The sequence below is a fragment of the Trematomus bernacchii genome, unplaced genomic scaffold, assembly GCF_902827165.1.
Source record: "Trematomus bernacchii unplaced genomic scaffold, fTreBer1.1, whole genome shotgun sequence".
NCBI classification, from domain to species: domain Eukaryota; kingdom Metazoa; phylum Chordata; class Actinopteri; order Perciformes; family Nototheniidae; genus Trematomus; species Trematomus bernacchii.
The window spans coordinates 9,573,121-9,599,597 of record NW_022987648.1 but is presented as its reverse complement, the minus strand read 5'-3'; the positions used below and the strand labels follow the sequence as shown (position 1 = coordinate 9,599,597).

General features: G+C 40.6%; 1 protein-coding gene across 1 annotated transcript in view; it reads left to right on the top strand.

The window, feature by feature from the left end:
* dnah7 (dynein, axonemal, heavy chain 7) overlaps window positions 1–26,477 on the top strand; it is a 111,770-nt gene that overhangs the window by 74,752 nt on the left and 10,541 nt on the right. The window contains 15 exon segments of the mRNA XM_034134577.1: window positions 686–840; window positions 2,861–3,051; window positions 6,370–6,503; window positions 6,597–6,932; window positions 9,372–9,498; window positions 9,803–9,997; window positions 13,918–14,010; window positions 14,157–14,333; window positions 14,533–14,694; window positions 15,094–15,294; window positions 15,496–15,657; window positions 16,980–17,165; window positions 20,690–20,827; window positions 23,425–23,655; window positions 26,105–26,257. Coding sequence (XP_033990468.1) covers window positions 686–840; window positions 2,861–3,051; window positions 6,370–6,503; window positions 6,597–6,932; window positions 9,372–9,498; window positions 9,803–9,997; window positions 13,918–14,010; window positions 14,157–14,333; window positions 14,533–14,694; window positions 15,094–15,294; window positions 15,496–15,657; window positions 16,980–17,165; window positions 20,690–20,827; window positions 23,425–23,655; window positions 26,105–26,257 — 2,641 coding nt within the window.

Here is a 26,477-nt window from a genome sequence, read left to right as displayed (position 1 = left end):
TCTGAGCGTAACTATCTTTATGGAAACTTCTGGTTTCTATTTATTTTTGGCATTTATTTTTCACTCACTCACTCACTCACTGTGCATAATAAATATGTTCCAGTGTGTGTTTGAAACCAGTGCCTTTATTCAAGTGACAGTGTTCAAAGGGGGAGACAGAGGGGAAGGACACACAGTAAATAGTCCTAGGCTAGATTTGAACCAGGGTCCTCCTAGCCCCAGTATACAGTATGGGTCGCAAGCTCTACCAACTGAGCTATATGGTGGCCACCAAATGTTTATTTTTAACTACCTCGATCACAAGGGCTCACAATTTATTTAAATCTCAAGATTAAATTCAGAACTACATCCTTCTGCCCTTACAGACACCACTGTATGTCACAACTTTGCAGTAAGATTGTCTGATTTAACCTTAAGCTGCAGTCAAAAAATGAATATAAAATGTACAAAGCATCTGCTTGTTTGTGTAAATGAAGCGGCAACATTGTTTTTTAATCACAATACTATGGCCCCTGGTGTGCCACCCAACTGTGAGCTGTCTGACTGTGCCTCTCTACATCTCAATTCTTGTCCTCCTACATCCCCCCTGCTGTTTTGATGTCTCCTGGTTAACAGTTACATGATCTCTCACTCTGACAAGGCAGCACCATACGATCATCGACTGTTTTATTGTGTTTCTGTGTAGAAACGCCAGGCGGTGGCCCCTGATGATTGATCCCCAGGGCCAGGCAAACAAGTGGGTGAAAAATATGGAGAAGGCCAACAGTCTGCATATCATTAAACTGAGTGACGGTGACTTTGTACGCACTCTGGAGAACTGCATCCAGTTTGGCAACCCAGGTAAGTCTGTCTGGCTTGATGACTCTGCTCTTGCTGCCGTGTGTGTGTGTGTGTGTGTGTGTGTGTGTGTGTGTGTGTGTGTGTGTGTGTGTGTGTGTGTGTGTGTGTGTGTGTGTGTGTGTGTGTGTGTGTGTGTGTGTGTGTGTGTGTGTGTGTGTGTGTGTGTGTGTGTGTGTGTGTGTGTGTGTGTGTGTGTGTGTGTGTGTGTGTGTGTGTGTGTGTGGTGTGTGTGTGTGTGTGTGTGTGTGTGTGTGTGTGTGTGTGTGTGTGTGTGTGTGTGTGTGTGTGTGTGTGTGTGTGTGTGTGTGTGTGTGTGTGTGTGTGTGTGTGTGTGTGTGTGTGTGTGTGTGTGTGTGTAGTTCCTGCTTCCGCCTGCTGAGGTCTCCCTTTACCACAGGGACTTTTTATTGCTGTAGAAGATTGTTTTTCTTTGTTCTCTATTCTGCAGAGGAGAATTCATATAAGCTGTATTTCTGAGTGAAATGTTCCAATGAACTTTTATCCAGGCCTCCTGCACCATTATTATAATGAACTACTGTAAATCATACACAAGTGCAGGGGCAATACATGTCTGCAATAACATTTCCCCCCCCAAGTATCAGGGTCAGTCACATGTTTGTGCAGAAGCAACTATCTTTTTTTCTGTTTCTTCCGGTGTCTGTTCATTTGTTGTGTCTCTAGGATTTGTAGGGGGTTTGAGAAGGAACAGCAAGGGAGAATGGAACTGACAGAGACAGCTATACAGCCATTAAAAAGACATCTAAATAATGACCGAACTCACCAGCCACTGGGTCTTTGCTTACTGTCAGAATGCAAGGCTAACAGTTCAGAGAGTCGTTGGTCCTTGCAGGGAGCAAAATAGTCCCCCGAGGCTACAGATCCACGCTCTCTTACTTCACAGTTCCATGGTTTCTTGCTGTTTGTATTGCAGCCTACAGTATTTCCCTGATTCGTTGCTAGAAATCTCTATTTTAGGACTGTTGAACAAATGTTTCCCCGCCAAATATCTTAATAGGCTCGACTCCTGCTTATTAAATGCTAGAAAGTACTGATGAAGCTGCTGAAATATTAACAATATTGATGAAATGTAACAGGACAAAATGGTGCCCGAAACGATTTGGAGAAATTTCGAAAGTTTGGAGAGAAAGTTTCAGCTGTCACCGTCTCTGAATTCTGTATAAAAACGTTGTTATTACCTTGGGCATAAAATCAATTATAGATGGGCTAATGTTCCTAACATGAGAACAGAATTATCATACTTAATGTGAAAATACATTAATGATGATGTCATGGGGATAAGGCATTTATAACTGGCAATGTCTTACTTGCTTCACTGATTACTTATTATGCATGTGGTGCACAAATGTAATGGTTGAGGGCTTCCAAGAAACAGGAAGATTGAGACATGCAAAAGACACAAAATAAGTAATTATAAAGTAGCTTTTGGGAAAAGTCCTGTATTGATACATCATTGGCTGACCTGGTGCTAAATGTAAGTCTTTGACAGGTGACCTGTAGATTAGACAAGATTCAAATAGATATAGTTTATTGATCCCAAATTGGGAAATTCTTTGTTACAGCAGCATGTTAACAACGCATTGCATAAGAGTTAACATGATAATAATATAAAATAAACATTACAATAAACAGTCAATACAAACAAATCAACAGTTGAAAGATGAGGACCCGTGTCCACAATGCTTTTTTATTCTTCCTGAAGAGAACTCTCATACTTTGTCTGAATAAGCTTGTCACCACTCTATCTGACAGCTGTATATTGACGGAGGAGGACGATACAAGTCACACACTCGCTGGCATAACATGTTGTGTCCACCCGGCCGTTCTGCTTCAACAAACAGGCTTTTTGTTCTTTGTTATGATAGCTTTTCCTCTCATTTCTACAGTGACGTCACCTGAAGATAGCTTCCCTTTGAGATTGCTTGTATGAAGCAAAACACTGACAAGTTTAAGCCTCCCCTGATCAGAAAACTTTGATAAAATATTTAACCTTTTCCCTCAGTGCTGCTGGAGAATGTAGGCGAGGAGCTGGACCCCATCCTGGAGCCTCTGCTGCTGAGACAGACCTTCAAACAGGGCGGGGCCATGTGTATCCGCCTGGGAGACTCCACCATCGAATACGCTCCAAACTTCCGCTTTTACATCACCACCAAGCTACGCAACCCACACTACCTGCCAGAAACCTCCGTCAAGGTACTGTAGTTGGAAACACCCTCAGGCAGTGTATCCCAATACACACTTTGACTCGCTTGAAGAAACTTATTTTATCAAGGCTACTTTCGGATCAAAATTACAGTAGAATTATTGTATTCCATCAAAGATTTCATATTTTCCTCCTCTGACCCTCTCCCCTTTTTTTCTGCCATTTTTGTATTATCTATAGGCAAACCTTTTTAGACAATAACAGGTTGTCTATCCCAAGCCTTTGCAGGCAAACAAAAGGTCTCTATGGAAATTAGAGTTTTAACGCCGTTAAATCTCTCTCGCAAAACGTCTTTCCTTAATTAAGGAAACATTTTAAGGGATTATACGCAATACTCTCAAATAAGTCCCCCACTTAAAGAGCCATTAAACCTAAAATGTCAAGGAAAAGGCGCACCACACAAGGAAACACACTCAGACAGACAGTCAGACCGAAGTGCCTGTACACACCTTTATTCCTGCCAGTAATCAGAGCAGTTTCTGGCAGGAGCCACATGCCTCAGCTGTTTGCAGCAGGTGTCAGTGTTGATACAATGAGCCCTGTGCAATATTCCATGTCCCCACTACCCACCCCTTCCATGCAGATGGAGCTGGTACCCTTCTGTCCCACCGCAGCTAAGGATAGACGTATTTTCTACAACAAAGCTTCTGCCAACTCACAAGTTAATAGAATGCGTTAGTAGAATACAGTCTCTCACAGGACTCAACAGACATCTGCATTCCTCCACCTTTAAAGTAGCATTTCCTTTACACCTGATAACAACAACTTTCATTTGTTTTGTTATTAAGCCGGATGGTATAACTGACTTTCAGTAACATGGTTTTTTCCATTGAAGAAAAAGGTCCTTTGTGGGGCACTGTGTTTACTGTTTAACTGCAACCTTAATTGTTTTTGTGAGGGAGAGGTTATTAATGCTATTGTCTTTCCTCTTAAATCGTGTGGCTTTCTTCAGTTTTGGTTGAGGTTTTAGTCACTCTATAGATGGAAGTATGGGCTTGATGAATTGCATACATTTTGTACGGACGTTAATGGTCTCCAGAGGATGAACTCTTGTGATTTTGGTGATCCTCTGATCTTTCTTTGGTGCCATCAACAGTTCAAAGTTAAACATTTTCAGTGAAATTAATATCTACCAGATGGAGATGATGTTGTCCAGAACTTCATGGTACCCAGACAATGTATCCCCTTGACTATTAGAGGATTGCCATGACATTTGCGACAAACATGCACGCCCGCCGAAGTGTAAATCGCAATCATTGTTTTTCAAGTGACAGAATTTTCAATTTTCCAAACACATTTATTTTGTTGAACAAAAACCTGAAAAACATTACTGTCCACTCTGCTTGACTTTATGTTTAGTGCTTTTTAGCAATGGTTAGCATACTAACACACTAAACTGAGGTATTTAAAGTGATGCAAATAAGTATGAATTAGCATGTCTGGCTGTGAACTCTTAGTTTGTATGAATTCATCAGCAAATTCTACAAAATTATTATTTAAGTACCTCTGTTCCTCCAGAAAGATGATCCCTCCTTTTTTACGGTTGGTTCCCTCTTATTGCATCATACTTTTTTACCCCAGCAACACAGCGAATCATCACCGATACCACCTCCCCAATGGAGCACAGTGTCCCAGAAAAAAGAGAACATTTCCAAGAAAAGGAGCATTTAAGGAAACTGCATTACAGAGAGGGGTTGGAAAGCTTTAGAAGATCACATTTCAAGCATCTATTTGCAGGGCCCCACTCTTTATGGGCAGCTATTAGATAGATTCAACTCATTTTTCAAAACTGACTCAATCCTTCTTTTTTTCCCTTTTTTGCCTACAGTACAGTGGGGCTTCCATTAAATCCATTAAGCCCTGTTTGAAATGCAATACTTTCAAATACAAGAAGGCAAGCTTCTGGTAGAGCAGCCCTTAAGGAGCTCAGGGGACATAGGGGAGTGAGGAAGGAGGGTGCATGTGTGAAAAGGACAGACGGGAGATGTATGTGCGCTCCAAGTCTTTACCACCAGCTGAGTGGGTCTGCAGCATCAATAGAAATTGAATTAGGCCCCGGAGAAGTGCACTCGTTTATTAGGGCAGAGAGTAGATAGCAGGTATGGGCTTTTAACCTCCGGGTAAGTGCACAGCAGAATGACTAAGGCTGGGCGCTAAAAGACACCCTTCCACAGTTTTCACAGTAAAAGAAAAAAGCATCTTACCTGTGCTTTGCCAAGGATGGAGCGGTTATTGGAATTGATTGGAGAGGAGGTTCGTAGGGGGTGCAGCACTGAAGCCATGATGATCAACGCTGCACTTGAAAGTACCCTACACATACATGTCCACACTGAAACACACTCTCACACACTCACACACACACCCTAATTTGAGCATGTTTTCTTCTGCATACTGAAATGTATAGCAATGTACTGTATCAGTGTTCATTTCACCAAAAAATCGATGATTATTTTCTTTTCATGAATAAGATGATTTTTATGCCTAATTTTGTTCTTTCGCCCGGATGAGTGCAACTGACCCATGCCACACATCACTAATGGGCATTGTCAAGAACAAAGCTGCATTTTTAATCATCAAACTCTCATCACATAATGTTTAGATACAAATCTTTTGTCAAATAAATGAAATATTTTTGGTTTCGGCTAGAAAAATAATCTGATGACAAATAAATGACATTTGTCTAAATAAAAAAGCCGATTTAGAGAGAACATTTTGTGACTAAAGGTAAACAAAAATGTAACGACTCTTTGTAAACTCAAACATGACTGAAACTGTAAAGGATACAAATGTCTGGTGTATCAAACTCAATTTCACTAGGACCACGCAAGGGAATGAGTATATGGCCATTTATACATACATGACCTGACATGGTTACTTGAAGTGATTTCATTTCATTTAAAAATATTTACAAAAATATATAAAATCAACCTTCGATTATATTGTTGCATGTCACATTAGCCATATTGTCATTGGTCCACATAAAACCCTAAAAAGTCATTACATTAAAATTGTGCTCAGCCATCATACCATGCAGCCAAGCACAATAATGCATTATTATTACATTTTACAAGTAGGCTAACATTTAGTCAAGTCGATAATTGGATGCAACATTTAATTAAAAAAAATGGATAAAGTCTTGATAATGGAGTACATGTCTCCTGAATCCTAGCCTACTGGCAAGCAATCATCGGCACATACATCCTTAAAAATGTAAATAAACCTTTAGTTTGACACTTATGGTCTCTAGTCTAAATCTAAAATAGCTTTCAAACTGAAAACTGCTCTTTCTTTCGACCTCTGTACTTTAGGTCACCCTTCTAAACTTCATGATCACCCCTGAAGGCATCCAAGACCAGCTGCTTGGTATCGTGGTGGCTCGGGAAAGGCCTGACTTGGAGGAAGAGAAACAGGCTCTTATCCTGCAGGGAGCAGAGAACAAAAGGTACTGTAGCACACTCCAGACTCAGGTCAAATGATTTCCATAAGTCAAATCAAAATGTCTCCCTCTACAAACACATGTTGAATTGTCCTCCAGACAACTAAAGGAGATCGAGGACAAAATCTTAGAGGTGCTCTCCTCTTCCGAGGGCAACATCCTGGAGGACGAGACGGCCGTCAAGATCCTCTCCTGCTCGAAAGTGCTGGCCAATGAGATCTCAGAGAAGCAAGCTGTGGCCGAGGTGACGGAGCAGAAGATCGACGAGACTCGCATGGGCTACACCCCCATCGCCATGCATTCAGCCATCTTGTTCTTCTCCATCGCTGACCTTGCGAACATCGAGCCCATGTACCAGTACTCCCTCACCTGGTTCATTAACCTCTTCATCAGCTCCATCGACAACTCAGAGAAGAGTGAAGACTTGGTGCAGAGGTAGGCAGGGCTGACAAATGCACTGGCAAAGCACATGTTCCCACAAAAAGCTCCCTTTTCACTCGAAATGCCTTATTTTACTTGTCAACTTACAAAAAAGGAATGTAAGACTAGGTATTGACTCTTTGCTAAGCCCCTCCTCTCTTGTCGTTAGGCCTCCTGTCAATGTGGCTTTTTTTAACAATATCAGTGAGAGACATTCCAAATAGGAAAATCATTTGTGTAATAATAGTCCTGAAATATCAAAGAGAAGTAGACAGAATGAAATATGAGAATATGCATATGAAGTGGAATAGAGCAGGGGTTCCCAACCCCCGGTGTTACTGCCGGGCCGCGAAATAGCTGTGAGTTTATCGTAATATTTACAGAATTATAAATATATAAAAATATTTTATCATAATATTTTTTTCAAAAAGTGTTTAATTTTCGCACCTGTGCCACCAGTCATATTATTTCATCCAGTAGCTAGTTAATCTTTCACCAGAAAACCGTTGAAAATGGCTTTTATGATGTTCCGAGGGATTCGGCGGCTCAGCCTAAGGTCTCAGCCTCTTGTGCGCACGAGAATGTTACCGGTGCGCCAAGTAGGAAGAGGAGCGCACAGGAGACAACCGTTTGATTGCAGACTGTTATGTTTATGTGGGGAAATGGTGGTGCATACATTATTTGAGATATATTTCAAACTCGGACTTCATTTTAAGGACATGTCGGCCAGGGGTGTAGAGCTATTTGTTTAAGCACCGGATTGGCAAAACAGGAGAGTAAACCAGTCTGCCTTAATCTATGAATTAATGTCCGGGACTCTCACGGTATCTGCTGCCCGCAGCTGTTTTATAGAAGGAAACCCTCCTTCACTTCATGAAATGGCTGCAGCATCAGGAGGCAGCGGGACGTATACTCCGCCTCTGAGAAGTGCAGCACCAGCGGGTAAAGAGCTGTGCCTTTTTACGCACCGCCTTCGCTGTGTTTAACTTCATCAGAACAGCTTAAGAGTGACTGCAGGCTGCTACGTGTTAACCACACACACCTCGACACACATCTCTACACACATCGAACTGCCCGATTACTCCCCCTTTTATTAGTTTTATGAAGGAGATGTCCAGTCAGTCACCAAGGCGCATGATGTGTGTGTGTATGTGCTCTGCTCAGCTCAGCTCTGTGTGTTCGGTGTGTTTGTGTCTGTCCGACATTTGTTTTCAAATGTTTATGAACAGTAATTTACACACATATGGCTAACCCCATATATGCAGCTGTTCCCAAAATAAATTAGTTTAATCTTAATCTCGATGTAGTGCTAAATGCTGTCGGAGTGCACCGGAACGAACGACACGATCATAATATCTTCTGAAAACAAATGCCAGTGTTCATAATGCGGCTTCTCCTCGTTTTCCCAGCATTCACTGGATTATCCGTAAATCATACAAACAAAACCAAAACGTTGATTTATCTGTTTTCCCGTTTTGGTTTAAAAACTGAATAACGTCGGTTTTTTGGTTTTCCGAAAAACCAAAAAACGACACCGGTTCTTTTTTAAACTTTGTTAATATGTTTTGGATGCATATTGTTCTAGTATTTGTTCAGGCTGTTACATACAATTAGCCTCTGTTGCTACCTGCTGGTGGTGAGTAAATATTAAAATCAGTTAAAATTGACAACCGGTCCGCGATTGTTTTTTAATGTATCTGCCGGTCCTTGGCACAATAAAGGTTGGGAACCCCTGGAATAGAGGACCTTCAAACCTTCAGGCAAAGCCCACCAGACAACCCACATCTTAACAACTCAACCCTAAGGATAAATACAGGCACAACAGGAAGAAGTCCATTATTGAGAACAACAAGTTCTCCCGCTTTTCCGATTGTTAATAGCATGCCTGGATATTGCTCGCACATCATGGGCTTGAACCTTAACTAGATCTTATTAATTATGAATAATTAAAATCTGCTTTTGTGCGTAGCAAGCTAAAGTTATTAGTGTTTCACCTTGGTGCAAACAAAGGAAAAAAATGTTTGGGCAACCAGTGCCTTTATTTAAGTGACAGTGTTGAAAGGGTGGTAAATTGTCCCAGGATTTCGAACCCGGGTCCTCCGCATTGGGACCAAGCCCCAGTACATGGGCCGGCAGCTCTATCAACTGAGCTATACGGTGGCATTGTCTTATAGTCTTTGATGGATTTAGCTGTGCCTGAGGTCTTCCACACAGTATCAGACATCTCTTATCTTGCGTTCTTGCTTTTAAAAAAGCAAAATAATGTAAGATTCCCCCCTAAATGTTGAAGATATCTTCTGTCTGACCATATGAAAAACTTGAAAGGCCTCCTGCGCCCTGTTGCTAACGTAGGATTGGACATTGGCCGGTAGAGAGGGGCTTAGCGTAGGGTCAATAGTTCACAAGTCTGTTTGGTTTGGAACACAATTATTAATACACTTGTACTCTCTACAGACTGCAGATCCTGAGAGACTACTTTACATACGCGCTATACGTCAATGTGTGTCGCTCTCTGTTTGAGAAGGACAAGCTGCTCTTCTCTTTCTGCCTCAGTGTCAATCTGCTCATGCATAGAAAGGAGGTATGGAATACACAAACTGCACACATGTACAAATTAACAACACTTAAAAGACATAGACATTTAAGACATTAACACTTTCAATAGTGTAGTTTGATTTGTGGTTAGCTTATCAAACTATCCGTTATATATTACATATTTCAAAATAAATCCTCCATGATTCATTTGGATGATCTGTTTCTTGTTTTTAAAATGTGTATAGTATTTTTATCCAAGATAATACCCCAAATGTTGAATCTTTAAACCGTTTAAATCACAAATGCTGGTTAATCCTCTAACAGAAGCATGACTGTAATTAATGTGTTAGGTGGATGAGGGGGAGTGGCGCTTCCTCCTCACAGGTGGTGTGGGTCTCGACAACCCCTACTCCAATCCCTGCACCTGGCTCCCTAAAAAGTCCTGGGACGAGCTTTGCCGCCTGGATGAGATGGAGTGCTTCAAAGGTCTGCGTAAAGACATGGCTCGCCTCAGGGGCGAGTGGAAGACAGTGTACGACAGCTCAGTGAGTGACATGAAACACACAGGATTCTCTGGGGATCTATCTCTGGGTGTCCTATAATGTTTCTGTGATGTTAATACAAACTGGGAAAAGTTTGTATTTCTGTCCTACCTCTCTCTAAAATGTATTGTTTGATTGAATGCCTGATGGCAGAAAAATGGGGATCACATTTTAAAATAGGCCTGTCCAAAAAATACATTTTATAATCTATATTACCCAATAGAACACGGAGGAGAGAAAAGTATGCACATTCTCTCAAAATGAAAATGTTGGGCTACTATGGCTGCGAGGGAGTGCAGCTGTCTTTCAATCGTAAGGTTGTGAGTTTAATCCCAGCCCCTGCAGTCAACATGTCGATGTGTCCTTGGGCAAGATACTTAACCCCTGGTTGCTCCTGATGGCATGGCCAACGGTGTGTGAATGTGTCGTTTTGATTGTTACATTTCTCGAGCAAAGAAAAGTGGCACGCTCTGTATGAATGAGGTGTGAATGGGTGAATTACTTGTAGTATGTAAAGCGTTTTGACGGGTTGTAAAGACTGGATAAAGCACTATACTGTTAATTCACCATTTGTATCAATGCACATGAATATGGCTGCTAGAGTCTTGTTGTAGAATCTCTAAATGTGTTAAATGTCAGCTTAAAATGAGTTTGGGATGAGATGTTTGGAAAGTGTAGCTGTTTAAACTGTCTCACATTCAAATGGCCTATATTTACATAGCCCTTTATCCAGTCTTTTACGACCCCTCATAGCGCTTTGCGTTCGTCAAGTCATCATTCATACAGAGCAATGGGCCATTTGCTCAAGTAAGCAACATGTTAGAACTACCATAACATGTAGATTCTGGAGGTGCCTCTGTATTAACATCTCTAGAGCAAATGTTAAAGATATTTAAGGTTTATACCTTTGATTTAGGCAACACACACCTTGTGTGGATACTAAGGCCTGAAACACACACAATATTAGACAAAACTTCAGTTAGCAGCAGCTTCAGTGCCTTATGTGTTGCGTTCGGCTTTGGTTTACTAAGCTTGAAGTTTGAATTACTATTTTTGCACCAAATGTTGTGCCTTATCAGATTACTGCGAACCAAGTAAGTTTAAATATAGACAGTTCACGTAGTTTATGTCATTTTGCTCACATTTTTAAATATCTGTTTCATTTTGGTGTTTTTTAAGGTAACTTTAACTTTTTGTTTTTTTAAATACAGCATGTACATACAATTATAAAGTTATAGTATGAAGAATGTTTTATCTATATATTTTACTTTAGAATAAGTAGTAATAACAAATTGCGTAAATATTTCTATCCAAAATATTGTTTAAGTAAAAGAACCAGCATCAACATATCTTTAAGCACCAAAATAAAAAGTAATCATCTTGCAGAATGGTCCATAATATACACCACTGGATTATATTATGAATTCTTTCATGTGATTTGGCTTTTGTGTGAAGTTATATCAATGACACACATTTCATAATTTGATACTGCATAAAGATCCTTGAAATAGTTTTCTCAAGGAGTTCTTCTACTTCTGCCTACTTTTTGTGCCTCATTTTTCATAGCTCTCAGACAGGTCTTACATTGATTTAGTTTGCTTCAGAATGATTAGAACTGTTAGTTATAATCTCTGTAATAGATGCTTAAATTGTATTTTAATTCACATTCTATTCTTTCATCTTCAACTATTTGCTAATTTAGTGATAGAAATGTCGCCAAACTTTAACTCCTTATTTCATTTTACGTCAATAACTGAGTTTCATTAGTTTATTTTGGGAAAGGAAAGGAAGAAAGTAGGAGGAAATTAATTTGTCTGTCAGGTGTGGATGATGTAAATCCGACCCTCTCTCCATCTTTGAATCATAAAGGATCAAAAATTGAAGTTTTATCTAATTAAATATGTTCTGTTCCTATTGTGCCAGTCACATCTACGCAATCACGACTCAACAACAGCTGTTTAATCAATGTGCGGCACTCACAAACATGTGTGCCTGTCTTTTTGCTGTCACAAACACAAAGACACATTCACATGCACACCATCTTTGATTTATAATCAACAGAATCAGCCACAACCCTTCTATCCAATTAAATCTAGTTTGTTCCGGTTGTAGAATTCACATATATTCAATCATGATGCAACAACAGCTGTTCAATCAAGCACACAGCCACTCACACACACTTACACACCCCTGTACACACGGAGAATCCCCACGAGACTCTAAATAGGTGTATCCGTCTCCATGCACCTGCCAACACACATAGCCAGAAGTCTCTCGACAAAATACCTGGGGAGAATAATTCCCCCAAAGTTCCCGCTGCCATTGCTCACTTCCTCTCGTAAACTTGTTCCACAAATTAATCAAACATATTGCTCTGACCCAGTACCCAGTGGCATTTCTGTTTCCCCACCTCCTTCTCCTTCCACAGTCTGTGCTTTTTCATACATATGTATTTATCTCCCCTCATTACTTTCCTACCCATTCACATTACAGATTACCCCGCTGTTTGCTTAATTACATTGCTTAATCTTGCAACAACTCGAAACGATACAGCCCCACCCCAGAACCTCACTGGGCCAAACGGCATTATGCTGCATGTTTCTTTTTAAAGAAACGTTGTTAGGGGCATGCATCCTTTCCTTATGAATGACAAAGCATTTAAAGGGTTGTGCTCATTTGCAAGTTCATATTTGTATATTTTGTCACATGTTTACATGCTCAAATATTCAAAAAGTTCTTTAATTTTCTCATACTGCCTGTGCTGCAGCACCTCTTTTCACCCTCTGTCTGAAACCAGAGCCCAGTCTGCTCTGATTGGTTAGCTAGCCAGCTCTTTTGTGATTGGTCAACCGTTTAGAGATGTCCCGCTCTTTAGCATATCACGTCTAGTGTGTAAGCGCTAGCCAATATAAGCATGAGTGTTACATAGTGATGTCATTATGTTAAGGAAGTAAACAAAGAAGTCCAATGGAGGTGTTTCAGGGAGTGTGCAGGTGAGAAACTCCCATTTACACGCACAACAACCTATACAACACACTACAGGAAGGGAATACCACCTTAAGTATAATAGAGCCCCTGATGATGACGAGATGCAATTTAGTCATCTTTGTGATCATTTTTTCCTGTAGTTTACCTGTATTGGATCAGATTAAAGCCAGTCCCTTAGGGCAATCCTTAAGATTTCACACCTTGTTACTTTAGTAAACAACCAATTTATTTTTAATACTACAGTCCCAGAATACCGGTACGAGCTAAACAGACTATAGTTGTTTAAAAAAGAAGATGGGCAATAATTGGCCTTTTTCCATCATTCTGTCAGCAACCCTTATCTGATTTTATTCTGCATAGGGTCTGCGAACAGTGAAAGTGAAAGTAGTTGGTTCCCTGGCTGAGAAGTTGGAGGTGATCAGCCTGTCGCCTGCAGCTCTTCATGCTACAGCTCACTGTGGCTGCTCCTGACTCTTCTTACATTACTCCCTACAATATTTCAACCTGATCCGCTGTCAGAGAAGCCCAAAATAACTGTGGTCTTGTAACAATGGCGGCCCTTGTCCGGATCAATGACACACTTTGCATTTCCTGTGACTACTTCCTAATAAAAGTCAAATGTTGTGGTGCCAATGCTTTAAATGCGATGCTGCAGCAGTAGGATATGTTCGGTTTGCAAAAGCAGTAAATGAATACATTTGTTGTTAATGTCGCCACATTCCGCCTAAGGCAAGGAAAAGTAAATAGGATCCATCACTATTGTTTAACCTCATTCGGCAATAGAAAATTAATTAATAGACATTTATTTAAATAAGAGTAAAGTGTTGCGAATTGAATAGTTTTAGGCAGCATAATTAGTGCACAATCTTCTCTCCAAGGTGGAATATAAAGGAACTCCTTGATTCAATAATGTTTTGTGTTGTGCATATCTGCAGAGCCCCCATCAGACTCCCTTCCCTGATGAGTGGCAGGAGAAGCTGAGCCAGTTCCAGAGGATGCTGGTAATCCGTTGTCTCAGGCCAGACAAGGTGAGCTGCTTTCCAAAAGATGGTCTGATATTATTAATACATTGAGTCATAGCTACATTTCTTCAAACAACAGTATAATCTTGAAAATGTTCCAATTGTCCTGGAAATATATTTAGTAAACAGTCCATTGTTCCATTGTCCCCCAGGTTGTTCCCATGGTGCAGGAATTTGTTTCCGACAGTTTGGGTCGCCCGTTCATCGAAGCACCGCCCTTTAACCTGTCCAAAGCCTTCGTTGATAGCCACTGCTGCGCCTGCCTCATCTTCATCCTCTCTCCTGGCTCAGACCCTATGGCTGCGTTGCTAAAGTTCGGAGATGAAAAGGTATGAGGAGACACCTGGGAAATCCTGCAGCTTTGAAGCCTGCTGTGTGTACAAACTCAAAATGAAATGGGGAAATTGAATCCTCTGGATTTCCCAGGCTCCCGCACAGGTCTTAAAAGCACTACAAAATGATTTTGGCTCTTTCCCGGTCAGAAAGCAACTACATGACTGTGTGTGTACGGCTGTTCTTTACCCTCAGGGCTTTTCAGGGAACAAGCTGAGTTCCCTCTCCCTGGGCCAAGGCCAGGGTCCTATTGCCATGCGTATGATCGAGGCAGCCATTAAAGAGGGCACCTGGGTGGTTCTTCAGAACTGCCACTTGGCCACTTCATGGATGTCAACACTGGAGAGAGTTTGTGAGGTCAGAACACACCCACACACGTTCTATACCCCAGAGTATTACAGTACAAATACATCTTTATATGTGCTATATGTGCAATATATATATATGCCGTTAATAACTGTGCAATATATACCTGGCTGCTAATTCCTAAGAACTGTTACAGGATGTGTATTTTGTAAATTGTGTAACTTTTTTTATTTCTTTTATTATATTTTTTAATACATCATAACTTTTTTTTTTACTTTAATACTTTTTTATGCATGTAACATATGTAACATATGTAACATCAAGCTGCCTGTGGCTCTTTTTCTGCTGTAACAACGTAAATGTCCCCTCTGTGGGACTAATTCTAAGGGATTCTGATTCTGATTCTGATCTGTCAATAAATGATTTATTTTTACATTTTGCTGCGAGCAGGAGCTAATCCCAGACACCACCCACCCAGACTTCAGGCTCTGGCTGACGAGCTACCCGTCTCCCATCTTCCCCGTGGCCGTGCTCCAGAATGGGGTGAAGATGACCAATGAGGCTCCGAAGGGCCTCCGCGCCAACATTGCACGCTCCTTTTTAATGGACCCCATCTCTGACCCGGAGTTCTTTGGCAGCAGCAGCAAGCCGGTCAGTGTGTGGGTGCATGTGAATTTGCTCGATGTGCATACCCATCATGCTTACATCAGTGGGTGTCCTAAGCTCCTTTGTGTCTGTTATCACCCCCACTGGGCACTTTGTTTTAGCTGCTGAAATATAGAACGACCACCACTGTCTATCTAATTATTGATCTAAGACAACACCTTCCATTTATGCTCATCCACCCCTCAGGTTGTGTTCAAGAAACTACTGTACGGCCTGTGTTTCTTCCACGCCCTGACCCAGGAGAGGAGGAAGTTTGGACCTATAGGCTGGAACATTCCGTACGAGTTCAATGAAACCGACCTCCGGATCTCTGTACAGCAGCTACACATGTTCCTTGAACAGTACGAGGTAGTTATTTTTCCTGTCCTTTCCCACATTTTTTTATATTTCTTAACTGACTGATAGTCTTGTTTCCTGAAACTCAGTGGAAGTAGTAAGGGGGCAACTTCAGGTCTGAGAAGTGAAGCCAATGCAGTAGGGCCTGCATTCTTTATAATGGCCAAAAAGTAGTCCCCTGTAGTACATTTTATAGAAGTCTATGAGAAAATGACACTGCTTCCCACTTAATTACCTCAGTAGGCATTTTCATAATGAGTTTATGATCTCAATCTTTAGTTTTAAGTCTTCTCCAATACAGCATTAAATTATATTGCCATTTAGAGAAAAATAGACGATCATGCAGGGTATATTATGGTGTGGCTATGATGTTATTGACAAGTTGATATCACAGTGAGTTTCTCATTGTTTAGTGTTAGGTTATACGTTTAAGAATTGGGTGTACATTTTTTCCAGTAAGTACATTTTTTTAATACTTTTTCTTGCTAGCCATAATTAGCTTTCCAATAAACACCGCAGTTATCATGAATTTAGAGGCGCGGGTCATGACCTTGCTATCCTATGAATACAATTAAGCAGCCGGTCTTTGCTTTCCCCCTGCTGCATATGGCTACATCCACTTCTCATATACAGTCTGAAAAAAACACTATCATATGTTTCCCATATTTCCCTTTTTTCAGTATAGGATGCAGGCTAGTGCACAGCATTGTTGGGTCATACATAATTTACAAATACTCCAATAAACTGATTATATGTCTCTGGCACAAAGTCAAACTCAGACTCTCACATGCAGATGCACATACACTATACTCCTACGTATATATTCAACTTGTAGCTATAACCCTATAATAGAAATCTGGTCTTTTACAAATGCGTTCCTCTTCACTCAAGGATCAGCTTTCATCAGCCATATTCAAAAACCCTCTTGACATTTTCCCACAAACTGAAAGCACTCCAACCCTCCACCATTCCCCACATCCTCTGCTGTAATTGAGAAAAAGTAGCAGAAAAAACTACTGAGGGTATTTTTTTTTGAGCAAGTGACATTTTCATCTTGTAACCAAGTGTCGCTGGCTGAATTTTGAAGTGAATTCCTCTTCCAGGAAATGCCACACCGGCAGGAACCCCCACCCTTCACCTCCTATTATGTCAGTTCCCCTTCCAAGTCCAGTTTGTGAAGTACATTTCAGCCATGTTTCCTTTTTCTGAAGAACATTGACATTACACATAAATTGAGATAATGCATTTGTCAATACTGCCCATTCAACATGCAATCCTTACTTGAGATTATTATTAGGTTCCTGTTTAAAATGCATGATTCCATTTTGCTGCAGGAAGTGCCGTTTGATGCCATCCGCTACATGACTGGCGAGTGTAACTACGGAGGCCGTGTGACAGATGACTGGGACAGAAGGACCCTGCGCACCATCCTCTCTATCTTCTACACTTCAAAGGTCGCCACGGACCCTGACTACAAGTTTGATCCCAGCGGGCTCTACTATGCACCAGCTGAGGAGGAGGTAAGAATCGGAAAATTGTGCAACATTGCTATAAATCATTGCAAACACCAGTCTTAGCAATAACAAAGTGTGTCTTTGTTATTGGCTGGGATTTACAGAGATTAGGAAATGCCATATGTTATTACAGGGGAAATTAGTACAGTATTTTACAGCCACATTAACAGGGTGCATATTCACAACAAGGGGGAGTTAACTCTTTAAAGGGGCCTGATTATGCTCATTTTCATGTTCATACTGAAAATGAAAATCTTTATTTTCTCATACTGCCTGTGCTGCCGCACCTATTTCACCCTCTGTCTGACACAAGAGCCCAGTCTGCTCTGATTGGTTAGCTGTCCGGCTCTGTTGTGATCGGTCAACTGCTTAGAGATGTCCCGCCCCTTAGCCTGTCATGTACATTGTGTTTGAGCGCTAGCCAAAAGAAGCTTGTTAGTGATGTCACTGCATTTACAGACAATTTACATGCACACAAACCTATATAACACACTGCAGGACAGGAAAAGAAAAGCCCCCCCCCCAAAGATATTTTATATAAATAATTTGTTTTAATCTCAGTGATTATTTGTATTATGTCAGTGACTTTATATTTTGTTTGCGGGCAGGGCAGAACATCTGATCATTTGTCAAGAAAGTAACTCTATGATGTTAATATACACACTCCTACATAGTGTTACCATGTTGCACTTGGTGCTGCTATATACAGTAGGAGACGTGCTCTGCATCACTGTGTTACTGTTTTATTCACAATACTTTGACCTTTTGAGATATGGTAGCATGCTATTCAAATATAAATATCAAAAATCCTATATATATATATATATATCCCATGTCATGGCCATTTCTACTGATCATAATTCCATTGTTGAGGTCTACTAGAATAGATTTACATTGTTCAATGTTCCAAAAACACATTGGTTTCTCATACAGCATCTCTGAATAGTATGTGTATTCACTCTCTGTCCTACACGCCTTGTTGGAGCTCCTGCCCCCCCCCCCCCCCCCCCCCCCATGAGCCCACTGTGCTCTGATTGGTCAGCTCGCCCACTCTGTTCTGATGAGTCCACCACCGTTACAGCGTAACATCAGTGATTATGTGTTACAATGACGTTTGTTAGCAACCAGAAAATGACAACAGTAATGACAAACAGATGAGAATGCTGCGTGGGGTCTGGGTGCCGTGTTGGCGGGATGTTGCGGGGCTCGCTGCTGCGAGGAGCGGACAGTGTGAGCTGTATTACTGGTGTCGTTTCCTGGTTGCTGCGTGGGGTCTGCGAGACAGCGAGACTCCGAGGAACTCAGCCTGAGCACACACATGTGAGTGTGGCGAACTGTGAGTAGAGATCCACGGATCCGAGGCTGAGAAACGATGAGGTGTGTGCCGGCGAAACTCCGCGGAGTAGCGTGGCTGAGAAAAGATAAGGCTAAGTGAGTGTGTGTGTGTGTGTGTGTGTGTGTGTGTGTGTGAGGAGCTCCACAGATTGGTCCATTTGGACCTGGGTATGGTCACGTCACCATACTCAGGAAGAAAAATATGGAAAAATAAAAATGTCCAACGAGGCGTTCTGGGGCAGCATAGACAGGTATTTTCTGTGTTAGAGTTTTACTCGCTACAGGGTGTACTTTGAGGGTTTGTGACTCTGCAGATCGTTTACATGCAGAAAAAGCTACATAACACTCAAGGGGACGGGTAATAAAGCATGTCATGGGACCTTTAAATGTCTTCCAACAATGTGGTATTGCTTCAGTTATATGAAACGGCCCCTTATGCATAGGGATGGGTACCGAGCCCCGGTATTAAAGGTAGGGTAGGTAAGTTTGAGAAACCGGCTCGAGATACACTTTTTGTTATATTCCATGGAATGCTCTTAACATCCCGATAGCAATGAATATCTTAAGTGCTTTGACAAAAAATCCATAAAAAAATGTCATCTGTGGAAGCCGTAATACTGTAAAAAGCACAACCAATCATTTTAGCCGGCCCGGCTAAAATAACTGGATGGCCTACCTGCCTGTCAGCCTTCCATCGGGGCACAAACTTATCTCGTGCCCTCATTGGTCATGTGCGCGTTCGTGTGTGTTGGAGGAGGGGCTCTGTAAGGAAGTGGCAGATTTTTTCCGGCTGTGTATTTTCAAATTCTAGCGCACTCAAGCTGGTTTCTCCAAAATTACCTACCCCACCTTTAAACGGGCCCCGGGGCTGAATTATTAAAGACCGTGGTACCGTTAAGCTCCGACGTTATCGGTCTTTTTATCGGTACTGGAGACATGTAAAAAATATGTCATATGTATTATTGCTACACAAACATTATATTGCAGTTTTAGTGTCGCCAACTCCGTTTCTAATATGCAAAATGCGTCTATGATTATGTTTAGTATTTTCGATCTTTCCAATCCAGACGAGAGATCTCTTTCCCCTGTCTGTGTGCGAGGGGGCGGGGCAGTTTACACACACGCAGCTGCTACATGCATGCAACACACACACACACACGGAGGAGATGGCGGAGAGAACGCGCTCCGAGGTGTGGTTAAACTTTACCCGTCTCGATGAGGACAATGCTCGTTACCAAAAGTGCAATAAGAGTTTAGCATGTCAGGGCGGTAACACGAGCAATTTGTCGAAACATTTAGCAAAAGTGCACCACATTCAGACGGAGAAATGCACCGGGTTCGACTGTCTTTCTAGTAACTCTGTAGCCCCATCCACGAGTAACGTTTCCACATCAGGTGTTATGTATGCTAGCAGCAACACACGGAGCTAACTCAATTATACAAACATGGGTTAATGATTAGAGCTAACTGAGTTATTTATTTAGTTAAAGTTTCAGCTATTCTGTTTACAGTTCTGTCATCAGATTATATAATACGATTTGTTAAAACATTGTTGTTTCTTTTGATGTGAAATATTATGTATTTAATTTAAATAAAAAGCAATGTTAGTTTTGTTCACAATTTGTTAAGTTAGTTTACCTTATTTTTTTCTCCAAAAGAACCGATAACAGTACCGTTAAAAGACCGGATCGATAAGCGGTATCGATGGAAGTAGTAGTACCGTTAAAACCTTAACGATACCCATCCCTACTTATGCATCACTTAACAGAAAAAATGCCTTAAAAACTCAAGAAAAGTTCCACTCCCTTTAATGTGTTTGTTTATAAACTAAACATATTTCAGGACTCAGTTTCGTCGTTGAGCTACCTTTAAAAAGTCATTAGGAGATCAAATGTGTGTAACAAGGCACAGCAGGCGACCACCATCAGCGAGGGTTGATATATTTGTTAACACAAGTGCAATCTATGGTGCTCTCCATTTTATTTGGCATTTTGTTCTCCAGTGTTGCACCCCCCCCCCCCCCCCCACTGCAACCACATCTTTTATTCATGAAGTCACATTTACATAGTCATTAAAATAAATGTCAGCAATCTTAGGAGCTGACTTGTTTTTCAATGACTGTTATTACTCAAGATGTTTTAAAAAAAATGTGCACTTCACTCTGCTCCCTCTGTTTCCTGCATATTGGGTTGCAGTACAACAGCTACCTAGAGTACACCAAGGCGCTGCCGCTCAACCCGTCACCGGAGATTTTTGGCATGAACGCCAACGCGGATATCACCAAGGATCAGGTTGAGACTCAGCTACTATTCAACAGCATCCTGCTCACTCAGGTAAATCCACCCGGAGAAAACACCAAGTATCCTATTGATTTCCTGTTTGTCAGGAACTAAATAACAAGCATGTATAAGTGCTGAAACACAAACACACACACAATCAAATCAAGATGTTGTACCATCACTTGTTTTTCTTTTGAGCCATTGTAACTTGTAAAAAAATATTTTGTTAGTGATCCATTAGGGTTAAGCTGCATTCACATGATACGCGACTGTCTCTTGCTCACCGCTAGGTGCGGCGCGGAGCCTTACGATGAAAAAAGTTAGTAACGGTACGCAGAAAGGTCAGCAAAGAGGTCAAAGTTGAAATTATTTGAACTTTGAGCGTAGTGCTTGGTGACAATTTGGTGCGGTGATTCCACCTAGTCGGGCGACCACTCTTTCTCCATAGAAACACAGTGGCAACGTCAGCACAGGGCCGTTTCACCATGTAGAGCTTGGGTAAGAACTTAACACAATAGACTAACACAGACACACTGGTTATTAAAGTAAAGAGTATTGTTGTACAACAGTATAAGAGACAGAATACTTACAGTATAACAAGTCAGTCTAAAAACAGATCATTTCAAGTATTTTTATACTATCTATCACGCAACACAACATGACAACAATGTGCCACTGGACACATAGACCCTTCTTTGATTACGTGTCATCTTTTTGTAAATGACATTGGCATTATTTTACAGTAAACACACTGATACTGGAAAACCAGACACTCCTGGTACCAATGCCAGTACAGAGAGGCCTATAAAAGAATTATCATGTCCACATTAAAGTTTACTTATACATTTACTTTTTAATACTGTTTGTTTTAAAAATGAAAACAGAGGGCCATCATTTCACGAAGCAATATGATCCTTAATTCATTACTACACCTTTTAACTGATCTTGTGGATTATGAACACCGTAAAACCGGGCAAAGAATAACAGATATGATAAAAACACGGTTGCCTGGCATGGGTACAGGTGAAAAAAAAAGTTAACTGATCTTCAGTGCCAGCAGCCCTGGGTCGCTTCCGCAAAACAATGCTCCCCTCTTGGACAACATCCCAGATGCTCAGTTGGAATGAATCTACTCAGCTGGTAGATTGTAGGCAACACATACACAACACACATACACACTAAACAATTCGACTGCAGTACCCCCATTAAACACACAAACCTAGACACTGAAATACTGTCTCAAATAAATGCACATGACATCAATATGCTTCCCTCGAGTTCCCTCCGTCTTCTATAAGTGTCCTTGCCAGCATTAAATATTTGATCGCCCTACATTAGGATGTACTATGCAACATTAATTACAGAGAAAAATATAAATATTTCAGTTGTTTGAAGAGAATTCTCAAAGAACAAAAAAAGATGGCTTTGCCGGAGCTGTGTGATCCCACATCATTAAATCTCAGCTCTGTTGAGTCAACATGAATCTAAGAGAGATTTTGCACAGAGACCTACTTAAAGACAAGAGAGGTACAGTGTCTTCTGAAAGCTGGGAAGGGATCTTTATTTACCCATGGATCCATCTGTTTATTTTAAGATACAGAGCACTTAGCAAAGACTTTTCACTATGCCCAAACCCTGTGGGAAATAACTTGATATTAACTTTAAGTGGATACATATAATAGGATCATACATGCACACATACTCTGAAGGCATCATATATATTCTAATCTCTGTAAGATACTAATATAATATACAGTGTTCTGTCAAAAAACAAGAATAAGTACAGTACATTTCTGGCAAACAAATAGAAAATTATTTCCATAGGCATTGCCACTTTGAGTTAAAATTAGAGCTCGATGGAGTCTGGCATTCATTCATATAAACTCCTTTCAACAAGATTAATAATGGCTCCAGTCATGTGTGGACTTTATTAGCATCTAATACGGTCCCATCAGTCTCAATGACCGATAAACAGGGAGATGCTTCAAATGGAATGAAACAGCTATTTGTCATTCCACTACTGTAACCTCGATGCCATTAGGCAATGATTATCCATTACCGCTGCCTGGTGACTGAGCATCAGATAGGTAAATGGTGCAAGTTGAAATGAGAGGAAAGCGGAAGAATCGCAGATTAGAGTGAATAATTATCAGCATGAATGATTATTAGATAAGATTGCGTCAAATGACTGTGTGGGATAAATTGGGGCGAAATGTTGTGAAGCCTTCTATTTTCTGATGCTCAGTGTGTGTATGTTCACAGATGGATTGCAGTAAGTATTATGATCTCATCATCCGTGGTTTAAGCTAAAAGCTAGCCGGAAGAACGTCTAGAAATTAAAGGAAGGAAGGTCAATTTAAGAGAAATCATATGAATAGGAGGTTCTGTGTCAGTTTGTGTCCATTTTAAAGCATGAATATACATCAATCTGGCACACAGATGATGAAATATAAGCACAAGTCAGAAGTCAGAACCTCTTAACATCATGGTCTTCTCCTGGATCAAAATAGCACCCACGCCAGTCAAATGGAATACATAATGTGACAAGTCAAAGACGGCGAAAAGATAATTTCCTCTCGAAAGATGAGGAACTGTCAAAGTCCTGCCTCCCATTCTCATCCGTCCCTCTGTCGCTCTGTGTCTCTGATCAGTCCCGCTCTTCAGGCGGGGACGCCAAATCCTCAGATGACATGGTCTTTGATGTGGCAGCTGACATCCTGAGCAAGCTGCCTGCAGACTTCGACTTGGAGGCTGTGATGAGGCGCTTCCCCACCACCTACAATCAGAGCATGAACACAGTGCTGGCGCAGGAGATGGGCCGCTTCAACAACCTGCTCAGCGCCATCCGAGCCTCAAGCATCAACATCCAGAAGGCCATAAAGGTACACAGGGAGGGGTCGGGTTTAAAGAAATATATATATTACATGTATCCATTTGAGCAGTAAGGGCAAGGAGTCGTTTACTTTTGAGCCCACTCTCAGGGATCCTTATAATTTGGATACTCATAGCGTGATGCATGGCCGAACGCACTGTAATTACATTAAATGTGTTTGTTTTGGATAAACAGCGCGGCCAAATGATGAATCATCATTGATTTCACATTTCTGTGCAGCGAAAGCAATATCTCATCAGAGGAAGCACACCTCTGCTGAATGATTACACGGGAAACTCCGATAATACATCCTCAGAAAACAGATACTGTTGGCAGTAAGCAGCACAATCCAAACGCACTAATCTAACACCATCATTTTCTATTACAAGGAAACACTCGGACAGTAATTGGGAAAGTTTAGGGCGATTTGCGGAAATGAACCACTATGTAGAATAACTGCTTCCCCCTGAAAATCTATATGCAGTATGTTACTCGATTTCCTATTTAATAACTGCTGATGGTACACTGTGCAATAGGTAAAGGTATAAAGCACTGAGCTGTAGGAAAGCTGATACAAATAAAATAAATTATTATAAATTGATACACGATAGAAATGTTGTTGACCCTGTTTGAAGGACAGGAATGAAGCAGCCACCTAAATATATTTAAATCATTAGCTGGTGCTCTTAACCTTCTCTCAGAAAGTACTCTTATCCTCTGTAGCATAGAGAATAACTGAGCCCTCGCTGCTGGAAACAGGATCTCCATTTTTGTTAATATTATGTCCTCATACCACTTATTTTTGCGAGTCCACACACTGCAAAGTGTAATCTACAGCAATAATAATGTCTCATCGAGGCTGTTCTTATGCGCAGCGGTGCTTGGTGCTAAAAGCTAAATGCTAACATCCACATGCTGATGATTAGCAAGTTAAATATTTCATGATAAGTGCTATAAATAACAATTATTTACAGTATTGACTAATCTCACAATTATTTTTCTACTTTTATTGGATGGTCGTTTGTGTCAGAACATAGGAAAATATGTCCATCCCAGTTTCCTAAAGTCTACGGTTGTATACAATATAGTGACTGCTTTTTTTTTTTTTTTTTTTTACTTAGTTGTGTTCTCTGTATTTTATATATCTGTGTTATGTGTAAACATGTGTAACGTTGCTGCCTTCTTGGCCAGGTCAGCATTGTAAACGAGATTATATCTCAATGCTTTTTATCTGGTTAAATAAAGGTTAAAAAAATAAAAAAATAAAAAATCTTTAAATAGCTTGTTTTATATATTTAGTTTAATGTGATATAATAGAAAAGAGAAAAAACCAACAAATACATTGTTTGAGGCTGAAAGAGCAATTAGTAGGCTATTTTAAACCACTAATATACTTTTAATCAATTGTTTTTATTGAGACCCACTTGCAGAAGAGAAAATATCTACTTCAATTAAATACAAATAAAAAATGACTGACTTAGTGTTTCCAAAGGTTTGGAGATATTGCACATGCCATGCCTCATTAGACTAAGAAGAGTACAATTATTCACTTCATAGTGTTGTGAACTAAAGACCAAACAGAATATAATCTGAGCATATGTGCATATGTTTGGCACTGCACTCCTCATTAAACCACATTAAAAGAATGTAAAAGTACACGCTTGAGCATGGTCTTTTTATACCATTTATTAAACAACTCCACACACATTTCCGCTCCTCCTGAGATGCAGCAGTCTCTTGGGAATGAAGTGGAAAGTGCATAAAGAGTCAGGAAGGGGAAGGAGCTCATCATCCTTCACACTTTATCAAAGGCCCCCTGCAGAGCAAATAAGGATTTTAAATAAGCTGTCTGTCACCCATCTCAACAGAGAGGGTTTTAAGTGACAAGTGCATTTCTCTCATATTCTATTCAGTGTTAGAGCAGCAGTAGAACAACTCCACATTTCCAATCACTACACAAGTTTGTTAAAGCAATTTAATTAAACTTACTCTCATTTCACACAACTCAGCTCTTTTTAAATGTTGTGAACTTCCACCATGGCCTTGCAGGACATTTTCAGAATGAATACTTCTAATTGCATTTTTGTTTTCTCCTATCTGTGAAACTGTTTCCTGTTTCCATATGGGACATAGGTTTCAGTTCTCCTGTTTGTGAAAGAGATACCCCTATGTGAAGACAAAAGAAAATGTGCTCGCCTATTCCTGTTTGTTCCACCCTTGATACTATGTGTGTTTATAGATATATCTATATGGTCTGATACAGTATCTTGTTTTAGTCTTGATCTCTGTCATTTTCACCTGAAACCTTTCTTTAGACAATAGATTAATAAACCACCCATGACAATGTTTTGTACCTTCATTAGTTATTCATGTGTCATTAGCAGATTGACGTTGAATTTTCACAACAAAGTTAATCATGTGTTTGTTCCTGCAGTAAATGTGTGTTTATTGACGTGCAGGGGCTGGTGGTGATGTCTTCAGAGCTGGAGGAGGTGGTCAGCAGCATTTTGACAGGTCGTATCCCGGGCATGTGGATGAAAAAGTCGTACCCCAGCCTCAAACCCCTGGGAAGCTACGTCAATGACTTCCTGGAGCGGCTTACGTTTTTACAGGTACGGCATATCAGAAAAAACAACATTGTATAGTATGTTAAAGAAATCAGAAAAAACAACATGGTATAGTATGCTGAAAATATGAAAAAAAAAACGACATAGTATAGTGTGTCGGAAATATCACAAGAAATGGCATACTATAGTTTGTAAAAGAAAACGACATAAGGCGCGTTCACACCAAGTACTTTTCCCACAATAGTAGAGTATGCTGAAAATATGA